General features: G+C 46.3%; 1 protein-coding gene across 10 annotated transcripts in view; it reads right to left on the minus strand.

Moving 5' to 3' along the window:
* CDC14A (cell division cycle 14A) overlaps positions 1-12,187 on the minus strand; it is a 189,698-nt gene that overhangs the window by 58,940 nt on the left and 118,571 nt on the right. For all 10 annotated transcript variants that reach the window (XM_070077983.1, XM_070077980.1, XM_070077981.1 and 7 more), the window contains 2 exons: positions 7,298-7,528; positions 1,596-1,734 (listed from right to left, as the gene is read on the minus strand). In XM_070077983.1, the coding sequence (XP_069934084.1) occupies positions 1,596-1,734; positions 7,298-7,528 (370 nt within the window). The remainder of the gene's footprint in view (positions 1-1,595; positions 1,735-7,297; positions 7,529-12,187) is intronic.

Genomic DNA, 12,187 nt, shown 5'->3' on the forward strand with positions numbered 1-12,187 from the left:
AGTCAAGCAAAATACTACTTCTGATGCCACTTAAAAGTACCCTACATCTGAGAAAGCCCAGAAAGTCTGTGGTTAACGCAGTCATTTTTCCATGCAAGTTCTTTAAGAAACACTGCAATATACAAAAGGTATAATGCCTAAGAGAAAAAAAAAAAAGGACCCTGCCTTCAGGAAGGCTCTAATCTAAGCACTATAATGCCTATGCTAATATGGCAGTTACACAAGTGAGGCATTCCTGCACCTCATTTTCCACGGGTCGACCCTTGACAAGCCATAATGTCAACTCACAACAAAGAAACGTCCCTAAATCTTCCAACTGAAGTGCCCATAAATGACACTCGTCATCAACCCAGAGTGCCTGTGCCTCCTGGCCTTAATTTCTTTTGCTATTATTCTGAGAAACGCAGAGAGAAGAGGCACAAACGAGAGGTAGGAAAGCGTGTGCTGGCATGAAATGGGAAGGTTGTGGTGTCTGAACCCTGAGGACACGAGTGACCTGGACGGCGCATTCTCAGCTACATCTCCTCACTTGTGCACTGCACGAAGCTGTGTCTGGTGCAAGGTGCATATTCAAGAGACACTGTCAAATGAACATTCTTCCAACTCCTAACTGCTGGATCTTAAAGAGCTAGCCCCAGGAACAATTTCTTCTTCAACATCAAATTTTCCTTATCATTTCAGATGCCGAGATCTTACATATGACATCATTCTCTGAAATTCATGATCATTTAGTTCTTACCAACCTAACGTGATTTGAATTGGAAAGGAATAAAACACTGATATTCAAAACAGAACCATCTCAGCATAGAAAGGAAAAAAATCTATTTCAGTAAATCACTAATTGATAACATTTTAGAGTTGGATCTGGATCAACTAATGCTAATTTCATCTTCTTGTCTTACTAATGAGTAAACTAATGGTAAGTTCTACCACTTTAAGGAAAACACAAGTGGACCGGAAAGACCCATACCCTTAGGGGTTAAATCTCTGCACTTCATGGGGTGAGGATGGCAGAATGTTAAATGAACAAGTAGGTGAATTGATGTATGAGCGAATAAATGAATTTAAAAGTATTCCTCTAAAATAATGGTCATAAAGGCAGTGGCATGGCCAGGGCTAACCTCTGTGTCTTCTTTTTCCTTCCTTGGAAACTTCTTGGGTGTATTTGTAAGCTGTCACTCTGCTAGCAGTTCAGTTACTTGTCAGGATAAGAGCAATCTTACCAAAATCACTGAGTGACCCTAATTGTGGTGGTTTTTTTTTCCTTAAAGTCTGTTTTTAGACATGCAAACAAAAGAAAAGAATGAAAAGTGCCAAGTGGGATGACATAAGAAAATTGCACTGTAGCCAAGATCACACAGAGAAAATGACAGAAAAAAGGGTAGGCAGAGATGGCTCTGTGATTTTCTTCTCACTCTCACCTGATCTAAGATATATAAAAGGTACAAAGTTAGAATGCATTAGCTGTCAAAGCAACAATATTCTACTTGAAGGGCAGACTTCTGTAACGATGTAGCCATCTTATAAGCACAGGCTTGACACCGTCCACCACCAAGAGGAACAAGAGGCAGAGAGCATGAAGACAATATACTTACTCTTCCAGGAAGTGCTGTTGGGGTCCTATAATGGAACCTGGCCGGCATATTCTGATCCAAGCAATTATTTCAGCGTGTGTAAACCTGTAGTGTTTCATGACATAACAGGCTATCAATGTCCCTGTTCTTCCAAGACCAGCTGGAAGAGAGAGAAAGAAGAAATACAAAGTATAGCAAATGCACCCACAAAAACACTGAAGTCATACCCCTCCTAGAAACTGCACTGGGTTCAAATGCAGTGCTTTATCAACAGCTAATCAGCCTGCAGCTGCCAGCAGGCAAGCATCTGTATTTTTCTTTAACCAATGGAAAGGGCAAAATGAGGCGTCCATATGTTTGGGGACAAGAAGGTGACATAGTTAAGTAGATGGATCTGGCAGCAGCAGACACCAGGACTGGAACAGACAGAGGCCCAGGAGACGGAAGGCAGATGCGGAAAAGCAAGAACAGCCACAGGGGCTGGGATGCAGCCATCTGAAGAGCTCCATGAGAAATGCGTGCTGGCTGGGTCTCAGCAACAGGTAAAGATAACGGATACCTCTGACACTGACAACCGGTACAATGCTGATTTCACCCATAAAATACGTAGTTAGAAAAAGAGTGACAGTGGGGCTGGCATTGTGGCACAGTGAGTTTAGCCACCACCTGCAATACCAGCATCCCCTATGAGTGCAGGTTCAAGTCCTGGCGGATTGGCTTGTGCCCCAGCTCTCCGCTGATTCACCTGGGAAGGCAGAGAAGATGGCCCAAGTGCTTGGGCCCCTGCCACCCTCATGCGAGACCTGCATGAGGTTTCAGGCTCCTGGCTTCAGCCTGGTCCTGCCCCGGCCCATGTTGGGAGTAAACCAGTGCACAGAGGACGGATATCTATCTCTCTCTCTCTCTCTGGAGCTCTGCTTTTCAAATAAATTAATCTTTAAAAAAAAAAGAATGAGGGGAAATTTGGATGGCTTCATTTTTAATATATTTAAGAATCTTCTGCTTTTGAGGGGGCCCTTCAGCTTTCACAGGTAAAAAATAAAGTCTTCTCTGATATGCCCGATTCTTTCAAAAATACCTGATATTTCAGCCAGTCTAAGATACCATCACACTGCCTAATGGTGATACACACCATTAAATTCCACTTAGTAAGAAAAAATTAAGGTATGACATGCTATCAATTTTAAGATCCATCTTAATTTCAGAACTGTTAAAATGTAGGAAAGGTATGTGTCTAAATACATGTTTCTCAACCATTTTTACATCATTAATCCCCCAGGAGCTTCTTTAGATACTTTTTTCCTAATCGTCTCCTATGAAATTTTAGTGCCATAGATACACTGCACAACTGTTTATGTAAAACAGAATTTGGTCCTCCTGGGGGTAGTAACGCCTGGGTGGAGAATATAAAAAACAGATGAGGGGTCAGTATCGTATCGAGCCCTGACGGCTCTGCTTGCAATCCAGCTCTCTGCATTATGCTCCTGGGAAAGCAGTGGAAGACAGCCCAAGTGCTTAGGCCTCTGCCTCCCACATGGAAGACCTGGATGGAGTTCCAAGCTCCTGGCTGCAGCCTGGTCCAGCCTCAGCCATTTCAACCATTTGGGAAGTGAACCAGTGGATGGAAGATCTCTCTTTCTCTCTCTCTCTCTCTCTCTCTCTCTCTCTCTCTCTCTCTCTATCTTTCTCTCAAGTGTGCACACACAAGTGTGTGCATGTGTGTATCCCCTTCTATCACTCTGCTTTTCAAATACACACAGATGAAATGATAGATGATGGTCAAGCTGATATAGCTAGATGCCTTTTAGATATTTTTATATCTATTTTCATTTTATTTAAAAGGCAGAGCAACTGGAGGAAAGATGGGGAAAGACAGGGAAAGAGAATCTTCCTTCTGCTGATTCACTCCCCAAACGCCTGCAACAGCCAGGGCTGTGCCAGGCTGCAGCCAGGAGCCCTGAAATCCACCAGGGTCTCCAACACGGGTGGCAGCAACACACAAGTCCTTGAGTCATCACCTGCTGCCTCTCAGGATCCACATGAGCAGAAAGCTGGATATGCAACCGAGGAGCTGGGACTCAAGACAAGTGCTCTGATAAGGGATGCAGTCATCCCAAACAGGGTTGAACCACTGAGCCAAACACCCCCCTACTGATCCTTCCTGTTTAATAAGTGTGTGTGTGTGTGTGTGTGTGTGTGTGTATCCTGCTTACCAGATGAGGTGTGTACGTGTATATGAGTCTCTCTGTGTGTGCCCTGACTTCATCTGATGTACCTTATGCTCCAGACTAAACAGCAACATTCTTTAGAAAAGTGTGACGTTTAATGATGCTCTCAGCAGGGCTCTTCCTTTAATACTGAGGATTAAGAATAATTTGCCTCCCTGTTTCCCCCAGAACCTATAGCTATAAATCCCCTACACCCTTGACAAGACCATGGAGACCACAGAGATAAAGCATAGCCAACCATCCTGGAACAGGAGCCAGGGTCCAGTTGGTTCCCTGAGTCCCTCCCTATGTCACCAGACTGAAGGGAAGATGGCCTTCTTCTTAGGGACAACATCACCTCTCATTCCCTCCTCTTTGTGCAAGGAGCACCCTGGCTCCCTCACTTAGGTTCATGGTCGCTCTTGCAGCCCAAAAGGTGTTGCAGAAAATATTCAGATTTCTCTGAAACTAAAGTTGCATCCCCCTTTTTAAAAGAGTCTATAATTTAGATCTATAAAAAGAACATACTTAGCACTCAATAGTTAGGCGCTCTTACCACAATTGAACAGAAGAGGAACATTTCACTAAGTTTCTATAAAAACTTGAACAAAATTCTTAAAGCATTCATAATTAAAGGGCTCCCTGGCACGGCATGACAAGATGTTGAAAAGTGTTCTATTAATACCAAGTCAAACACCACTCGCTTTATGGTTCTAGCCGTTTTCTGAAATCCCAATAGGACATCAACAATCACATATTGGAATTTCACAGTGCGGTTGTATTCTAGATTATTATTTGTGCTAGAGAACTTCAAGAACGCACAACCATCCCTTTACCAAACACCAAGTGAACTGCAGATGTTGAACCCTTGTAGGGTTTCACACGTTCTCAGCAAGGCAGTTTCTAGTCTGTGTCCATATCTAATTTGTTGCTGAGGCATGACATATTCATTCTGTGTCCAGTAGCTACCAAAGGTCATTTCACACAGGATAAGATTCTCCCCTCCCTCCTCCTTGAGGTTCAATTATGCTACTGAGTGCTGCTTCAATTCCCAGAAAATCAAACTGACTTAATTAGGGCAGATGTCAAAAATAATCAACAGACCTACACCAGAGAAGTATGCTATTAAAAGCAATGCAGCTGTAATTAAACTGAAGGTATAATCCTTCTAAAAGAATCCTACATGTGTGTACAAGTGGAAGCAAATGAAATAACACCATCAAAAGATGTCACCACGTGTGACCTTCCTAACAAGAACTCACCTCCATGCTGAAGTCTTGATTTCAGATAAAAATATAAAACCCTCTGCAATACTGTATATAAATACTTACACTCTGTATTTCTTAAAAGGTATAAACATTGACAGGTTAAGGATATACAGATATTATAACCTGTAACAAAAACAATGAACACTGTGTTTTTACTTTCACAATCTTTCTTAGGTGAGGAAAACTATCATAAAAGATGCTGTTTTAATGAAAACCTTGCATCTCTTCTCCCTTGAAATTTTTTTTAAGATTTATTTATTTATTTGAAAGGCAGAGTTAGAGAGGGAAAGAGAGAGAGATCTTCCAACTATTGGTTCACTCCCCCAAATGGCCAAAATGGGAGAAGCTGGGCCAGTACAAAGCCAGGAGATTTTCCAGGTCTCCCACATGGGTGCAGGGGCCCAAGGACTCAGGCCATCTTCTGTTGCTTTCCCAGGCACACTAGCAGTGGGCTGGAGTGGAAGTGGAGCAGCTGGGGCCCATATGGGACGCTAGCGCCACAGGCAGTGGCTTTATCCACTATGCCACAGTGCTGAGCCCTCTCCCTTGAACTTACCAATCCAAGATATATAGAAAAGCTATGACCTAGTGATCACACGATAAACGGGAAATAAAACCAAATTAATCCCAGGAGAAATACTGGGTTTTATAATGAAATTAAACTTGGAAACAGAAGCTGGTATCTCCTACTAAACATCGATAGCTGCCGTGACTCTAGAAGCTCTCCAAATCCTCTGATAACTGAAATACGTGACATGCAGGCTTTGTCTTGGGCCTGGGCAATCCTTAACAAAATGGGATGGAAGGCAACCTTGGGGTGCAAATGAATCACCCCTGGAAAAGCCAAGTCACTATGACTGGAAACAGCACCTACAGGATGAGCAAGAGATCCCTTCCCAAAAGACCCCCACACAAAGGCTCTCGGGATAGGATCGACTGCACAGCAGGGCTCCACCCTGCTAGCAAGTAGGGAGCAGAGGCAAGAGAGGCGTCCGAGTCAGCATCAGAAGCCCATGAAGCCTGGAACAGGGCGCCCTCATCTACACAGGGGGGCCACGTGCCTCTCATTTCCATTTCTCCAGGTCTCTGGGAAAGCGCAGCTTCCCTTCACTGCTCACATGTTCAGCAAAGTACCTCCACCTACTCACATCTTAAACATAGAAACAAGGGCCTACAAAATGGTATTTTAATTTGTCAGAACCAAAGCCATACTCGTCTGAATAAGTCAGTCAGAGCAGCACCAGGCACACGAAAAGAACAGTACCATCCCCAACACCTACTGGAGGATTAGCATAAAACAAGCCCGAAATGAGCACTCAGACCCAGTGCCGCGGGAGTAGCTCCACCTAGCGGCGCTATGGTAAACTGCGTGTGAGGAACTAGCAGTTGGATCCCGCAAACCCCTGAAATCAGACCCCAATAAACACCTTCCGCCAATCTGGAAACTCTTAAACGGAATTTGAGCTCCCTCAGAGTCTAACAACTAAACTGAGAGCAAGCGCCATTCATATTTTCTGAGTAGCTCGCTAGCACAGGATTGCTATATAAAATGCAGAACTACATTCTGTGCAATATTTTGAAGGGGTCTTCAAAAACTGGTAAGTGGGTACTCTCTTTTAATGCTATTCTCGAACTTTCTGAGCAACCCCCATGTGGGTACAAGAATTTGTCACTGATCTGGTAACTCCGTGCCTCCTACAAAGCACCCACTCCCAGGGCCCGGAGGTTTACTTCTACAAGCAAGTCCCCATTCATTCCAAGAGGCGGGACTACAGCAGCAGCTGTAAGTAGCTGATTACCCACAGCAAAGACAAGGGAGACCCTCTGCTCCAAATGCAAGAGACTAGTGGGGAGAGGAGAAGCGGGATCCAGACAGCTGGAAGCGCTTAATACAGCTGGGTGGAAGCAGATACAGAGACCAGTGACTCTGAAAGAAAGAGGAACAATGTTACCCATTTAAAGGCATTCAAGGCAGCCTGTAGCCACTGCTGACCCAGGACATGGGGAAAGAACGGTAAGGGCAGAAACCCCGCCTGGTCAGCAAGTCAGACCACCACCAACTGGCCACACCACGCAGTCCTTTCCTTTGGGAGGCGCCATGAAAACGGGATCGTTGATCGTGTTCCAGTTTTCTGAAATAAAAGCTCTGATCTCCTGAGACACGAGCTGGTTTTGTTCCCCGGTATCTGCTAGGTTTGGGTTCACGCCCCACCCACCCACCCCCCCACCCCCCCCGCCTGGCACGCACCTTTGCAGTGCACGGCGATGGCGCCCTCGGTGTTCTCACAGATGTTCAGGAACCTGCGCACGATGTTGTCGCTGGGAGTGCTGCCGTCTATGAAGAAGAGGTCGTAGTGCTCGAAGCCAGCATCTGTGAAGCGCTTCGCCTCGTAAATCTTTTTGTTCAGCCTCACGACTGCAGTCACGTTATGCTTTTTGAAGTAAGGAAAGTAGGCTTCAGGGGCGTGAAGAGGGTACCCTAAAGGGGAAAGGAGTCGTAAGCAAAAGGCACGCGTTCCCTCTGCCGGACCCCAGGGACACAGAGCCCGCCCTGACACTGCAGGGCTTGGAGGCCAGCGCGTTCCGTGGCGGTGAAAGCGAGCGCCACACAGCAGCAGTCTGCACAGCTCTGAACGCCCGGGAGACTTGGAAGAAAAAACACACCTTTCTAAGCAACGGGGTAAGCGCGTCAAAGTTCAACATCTCAGCCTCTAGGATTCAAATCCCCCGCGCATCTTCCTGGCACAGGCATTCTAAAGTACTCAAACGTACTCATGCACCTGGACCCATGCCTGATGCTTCATAGTTCACTAGTCTCCGCTTAGCAAGCCCTTTTCAACGACACTCAAAAGCTTCTTCTGACAGTCCTTTTTTTTTTTATTTTTTCATTTACCTTCATTTTTTTATTTGAAATGTAGAGAGACAGAGATAGATCTTCCATCCTCTGGTTCACTCCCCCCAAATGCCCACAACAGCCAGGGCTGAACTCGGCCAAATCCAGGAGCCTCCAACTCAATCTGGATCTCCCATGTGGGTGGCAGGACCCCAGGGGCTTGAGCCATCAGCCAGATACATGGTTTTTATCTACAGTACAAGTCCATACAAAAGAGACTGATGATCAGCACATACCTATGATGTGTGAGTCACAATCACACTCAATTACTCTTAATTCTCAAACCACCTGCTAAGAATGGATTGACCCCACTTAACAAATCGGGAAACTAAAAGGGGGCAGTTGGCAGGGGCGGTGTTGAAGATACCTTTGCCAAAGGACATAAAATTTCAATGAAATAGGAGGAATAACTTCAATAGACCTACTACAACATACACTTGATAGTCACCAAAAAGTTAGGTTTCAATGTTCTCACACACAAAAATGACAGGGCAAGGTGATTCCTATGTTAAATTTGACTTAGCAAAGCTGGCACTGTCGGGTAGAAGGTTAGGTCTCTGCCTGCAGTGCAGGTATCCCGTATGGGCACTGGTTCGAATTCCAACTGCTCCACTTCTGATCCAGCTCCTTGCTGATGGCCTGAGAAAGCCCTGAGAAAGCCCTGGAAGATGGCCTAACTACTTGGGCCCCTGCACCCACATGGAAGACTAGTAAGAAGCTCCTGGTTCCTGGCTTTGAACTGGCCCAACTCTAGCCTTTGCTGCCATCTAGGGGGTCAACCAGCAGATGGAAGATTGTCTCTCCCTTTATCTGTCTGTAATTCTGCCTCACAAATCAATCAATCATTTAAAAAATTGACTTTGCCATTCTTCCATGTATTTAAATATTTCAAAATATCATGTTGTACATCATAAATATAGATGATTTTTTCAATTAAAAATACAGAGATGGGCATTAAGCCTAATAGTTAAGACAGCCACATCCCACATAGGAGTACCTGGGATCGAGTCCCAGTTCTGGCTCCTGACTCCAGGTGCCTACTAATGCAGACCCTGGGAGGTAGCAGTGATGGCCCTAGTAATTGGGTCCCTGCCACCCACTGGGAGCCCTGGGTTGAGTTCACAGCTCCCAGCTTCAGCCTCAGCTGGCAGATGGGCACTCTCTTGGTCTGTCTCCCAAATAAATAGCATTTTTTTTTCAAAGCAAGTGTCCATATTTTAAAATAGAAACATGTAAATAATTTTTTAACTTTAAAAAACAAACTGAAAGAGTAGCCTTTTCAAGGAATTTTCTTTCTGGGAGGTGGGGAGGAGTGGGGAATGCTGGGGCAGTGAGCTCCCTTCTCTTTTTGAGCAGCTCCACCACGTGTGTGTCCTGGGAGCTCAGGGTCGGCTGGGTCACAGAGCTAGTGGCCGATCAGCCACGGTGACCAGTAGGGGCTCTGGCCATACAGGCCATCCTAGCAGCCCCACGGTCAAACAGACTGATTTCACACACCCCAAGGAACACATCTGCATCCCCTTCAGGGTGCACTGATTCCTGGCATACCAGGTGAGGGAGACCATCCCACAGGAATTTGTTCGTGGTGGTGGGCGCCCAGCGTGGTGGCGGCAGCAGCCTGCAAATGCATCAGAACACTTCTGCACCATGACCTGGCTGGAGTTCCTGCTGCCCCAGATTCTGCTCACCCTGATCAGTTCCCATCTTCTCCAAGCTCCAGGCCAACCCTCTTTCACCCCCATTCTGTGATGCTGGGGCTGGGGTCCATGTATTACATTCCCCAGACTACCTTTCTAGCTGACTTGCAGTTGGCTCTAAAAATGGCAGGCATGGCAGGGCAACCAGAGAAGAGAGAAGAGCTTCTTGCTGATCCCCTGTCAGCACCACTTCGGCAGCAGAAGAGTTTTGCAGCCAGAGCTCTGGGCTTGGGTTAGCACACCAGCGCCATCCTGCTGCAGCTGCCCCAGAGGTCGGAGGGCAGCCCCAGGGTCTCTGCTCCTTGACCCTAGCTGTGCGGCACTCCTTTCCGAGGTCTGAGCATCAGCTGCACACAGGACACCTTCTCAGAGCCCCCAGGTTCTAGGAACTGTACTTTGGCACCTATACCCAGCTGTTTTCTCCATAATATTCAGATTTCCTCAGTGACGTCATTTTACTTTTTAAGTCTTTCTTTGCAATAAATTCCTGGTGTTAAATTCCCTCTGTTTGAAATACCCAGTGACGTTCTTATTCCCCTGAGTCTGCAGATACATGGTCTCCTTTGAGTCCTGCTCTTTTATTCTAAGCACAGATCTCCAGCCTTCTCTTGGACAACAATATGTTTATAATACATCATTTGTGAGCTGCCCAAAACAGCCCAATAAATGCCTTTTTTGCTGATGTCATTTAATTTACCAAATTTGATTCTTTTGCCTGCAACCAAGAATCCTAACTGGTACACCTGGTCAAGGTCACGCCAAATGGAAGCCAAAATAAAAATAAAAAGCAGCCCTTGGGGCCGGAGCAGTGGCATAGTAGGCTAAGTTTCTGCCTGTGGTGCCAGTATACCATATGGACACTTGTTCAAGTCCCGGCTTCTCTTCTGATCCAGCTCTCTGCTTACAGTCTTGGAAAACAGTGGAAGATGGCAGAAGTGGTTGGGCAGCTGCATACATGTGAGGGACCCAGAGGAAGCTCCTGCCTTCTGACTTTGGATTGGCCCAGCTCCAGCCACTGTGACTATTTGGGGAGTAAACCAGTGGATGGAAGACCTCTCTCTCTCTCTCTCTCTCTCTCTCTCTGTAACTCTGCCTCTCAAATAAATAAAATCGAGAGGGTGGGGGAGAGAGAGAGAGAAGAAGGGAGGGAGGGAGGGAGGGAGGGAGGGAGGGAGGGAGGGAGGGAGGAAAGAAGGAAGGAAGGAAGGAAGGAAGGAAGGAAGGAAGGAAGGAAGGAAGGAAGGAAGGAAGGAAGGAAGAGGGGCCGGCGCTATGGCGCAGCGGGTTAATGCCCTGGCCTAAAGCGCCAGCATCCCATATGGGCGCCGGTTCAAGACCTGGCTGCTCCACTTCCAATCCCGCTCTCTGCTATGGCCTGGGAAAGCAGTAGAAGATGGCCCAAGTCCTTGGGCCCCTGCACCCATGTGGGAGACCCAGAGGAAGCTCCTGGCTCCTGGCTTTGGATTGGCACAGCTCCGGCTGTTGCAGCCATCTGGGGAGTGAACCATTGGATGGAAGATCTTTCTCTGCCTCTCCTTCTCTCTCTGTGTAACTCTGCCTTTCAAATAAATAAATAAATCTTTAAAAGAAAAAAAAAAAGAAGAGAGAGAAAGAAAACAGAAAGCAGCCCTCCCTGCCACAGCCAGACGCTTGGCTTTCTTAGGCCTATACTGTCTTGAGCAATCAGCTTAATACAGGCTTATTTAAAATCTTCTGTGCAGAAACAGTCATTGAAACACATGCCTTTGTACCTGAAAAAAATTAAGTTTGTTTTCTGAGTTGGTTTATTTGCTCTAATTATTTCCCAGCAACAGATCCATAGCCTAGAAGGGAAAGGGCTATAGTCGGGAGGAAGAAATAAGAGCTTTTCTATCCTGTGAGGAACAGGCAGGAGAAGGACTCACGAGTACACTGGAAGCCTCCCCTCAGTGGCAGGCTGGCAACAGCTTCTGCCCCTGGGTTGCCCCCCTACTTTGCACCTCCATGACGGCACATGTCACTGATGTCTTACCCCTTCTACCTGTCTTGGCCTGGCTTAGTGTCTGTCCCCACGCCCCTGCAAACAAGGCTGTAAGAATCTCCATTTTCATATATGACTTTTCATCGGGAGCAAGGGGTGGACCAGGAGGGTTTAGCTAAACAGACTATTAGAGAAACAACGGTATCTTTTGAGAGACGATCCTGGACAGAACTGTCCAAATCTAGCAGTGGGACACGGCAATAATAACAGTAATGATAGTGGTGGCATCTAACATTTCTTGCGTACTTACTATGTGCCAGGCACGATGCCAGCTGCTTCATGTGGACTCTCATTAACCCTGCAATTACTCAAGTACTGATGCCTGGAAAAATCAACCGGCTCACACACACACAGCTGCTGAGTGGCGGAGCCAGCATCTGAACCCCAGCAGTCAGATTCCAATACCTGTCCTGGATGTCAGGTAAGATTCAACTTGACTCTATTGGTTAGGCCTCCAAATAAGGTGACCTGATATGAACATTAGAAGTAATACTTCCTAGAGGTGGTAAGCAGCTTGTTTAAAAATGC

This window comes from Oryctolagus cuniculus, chromosome 7 (assembly GCF_964237555.1).
Source record: "Oryctolagus cuniculus chromosome 7, mOryCun1.1, whole genome shotgun sequence".
In the NCBI taxonomy this organism is placed as follows: domain Eukaryota; kingdom Metazoa; phylum Chordata; class Mammalia; order Lagomorpha; family Leporidae; genus Oryctolagus; species Oryctolagus cuniculus.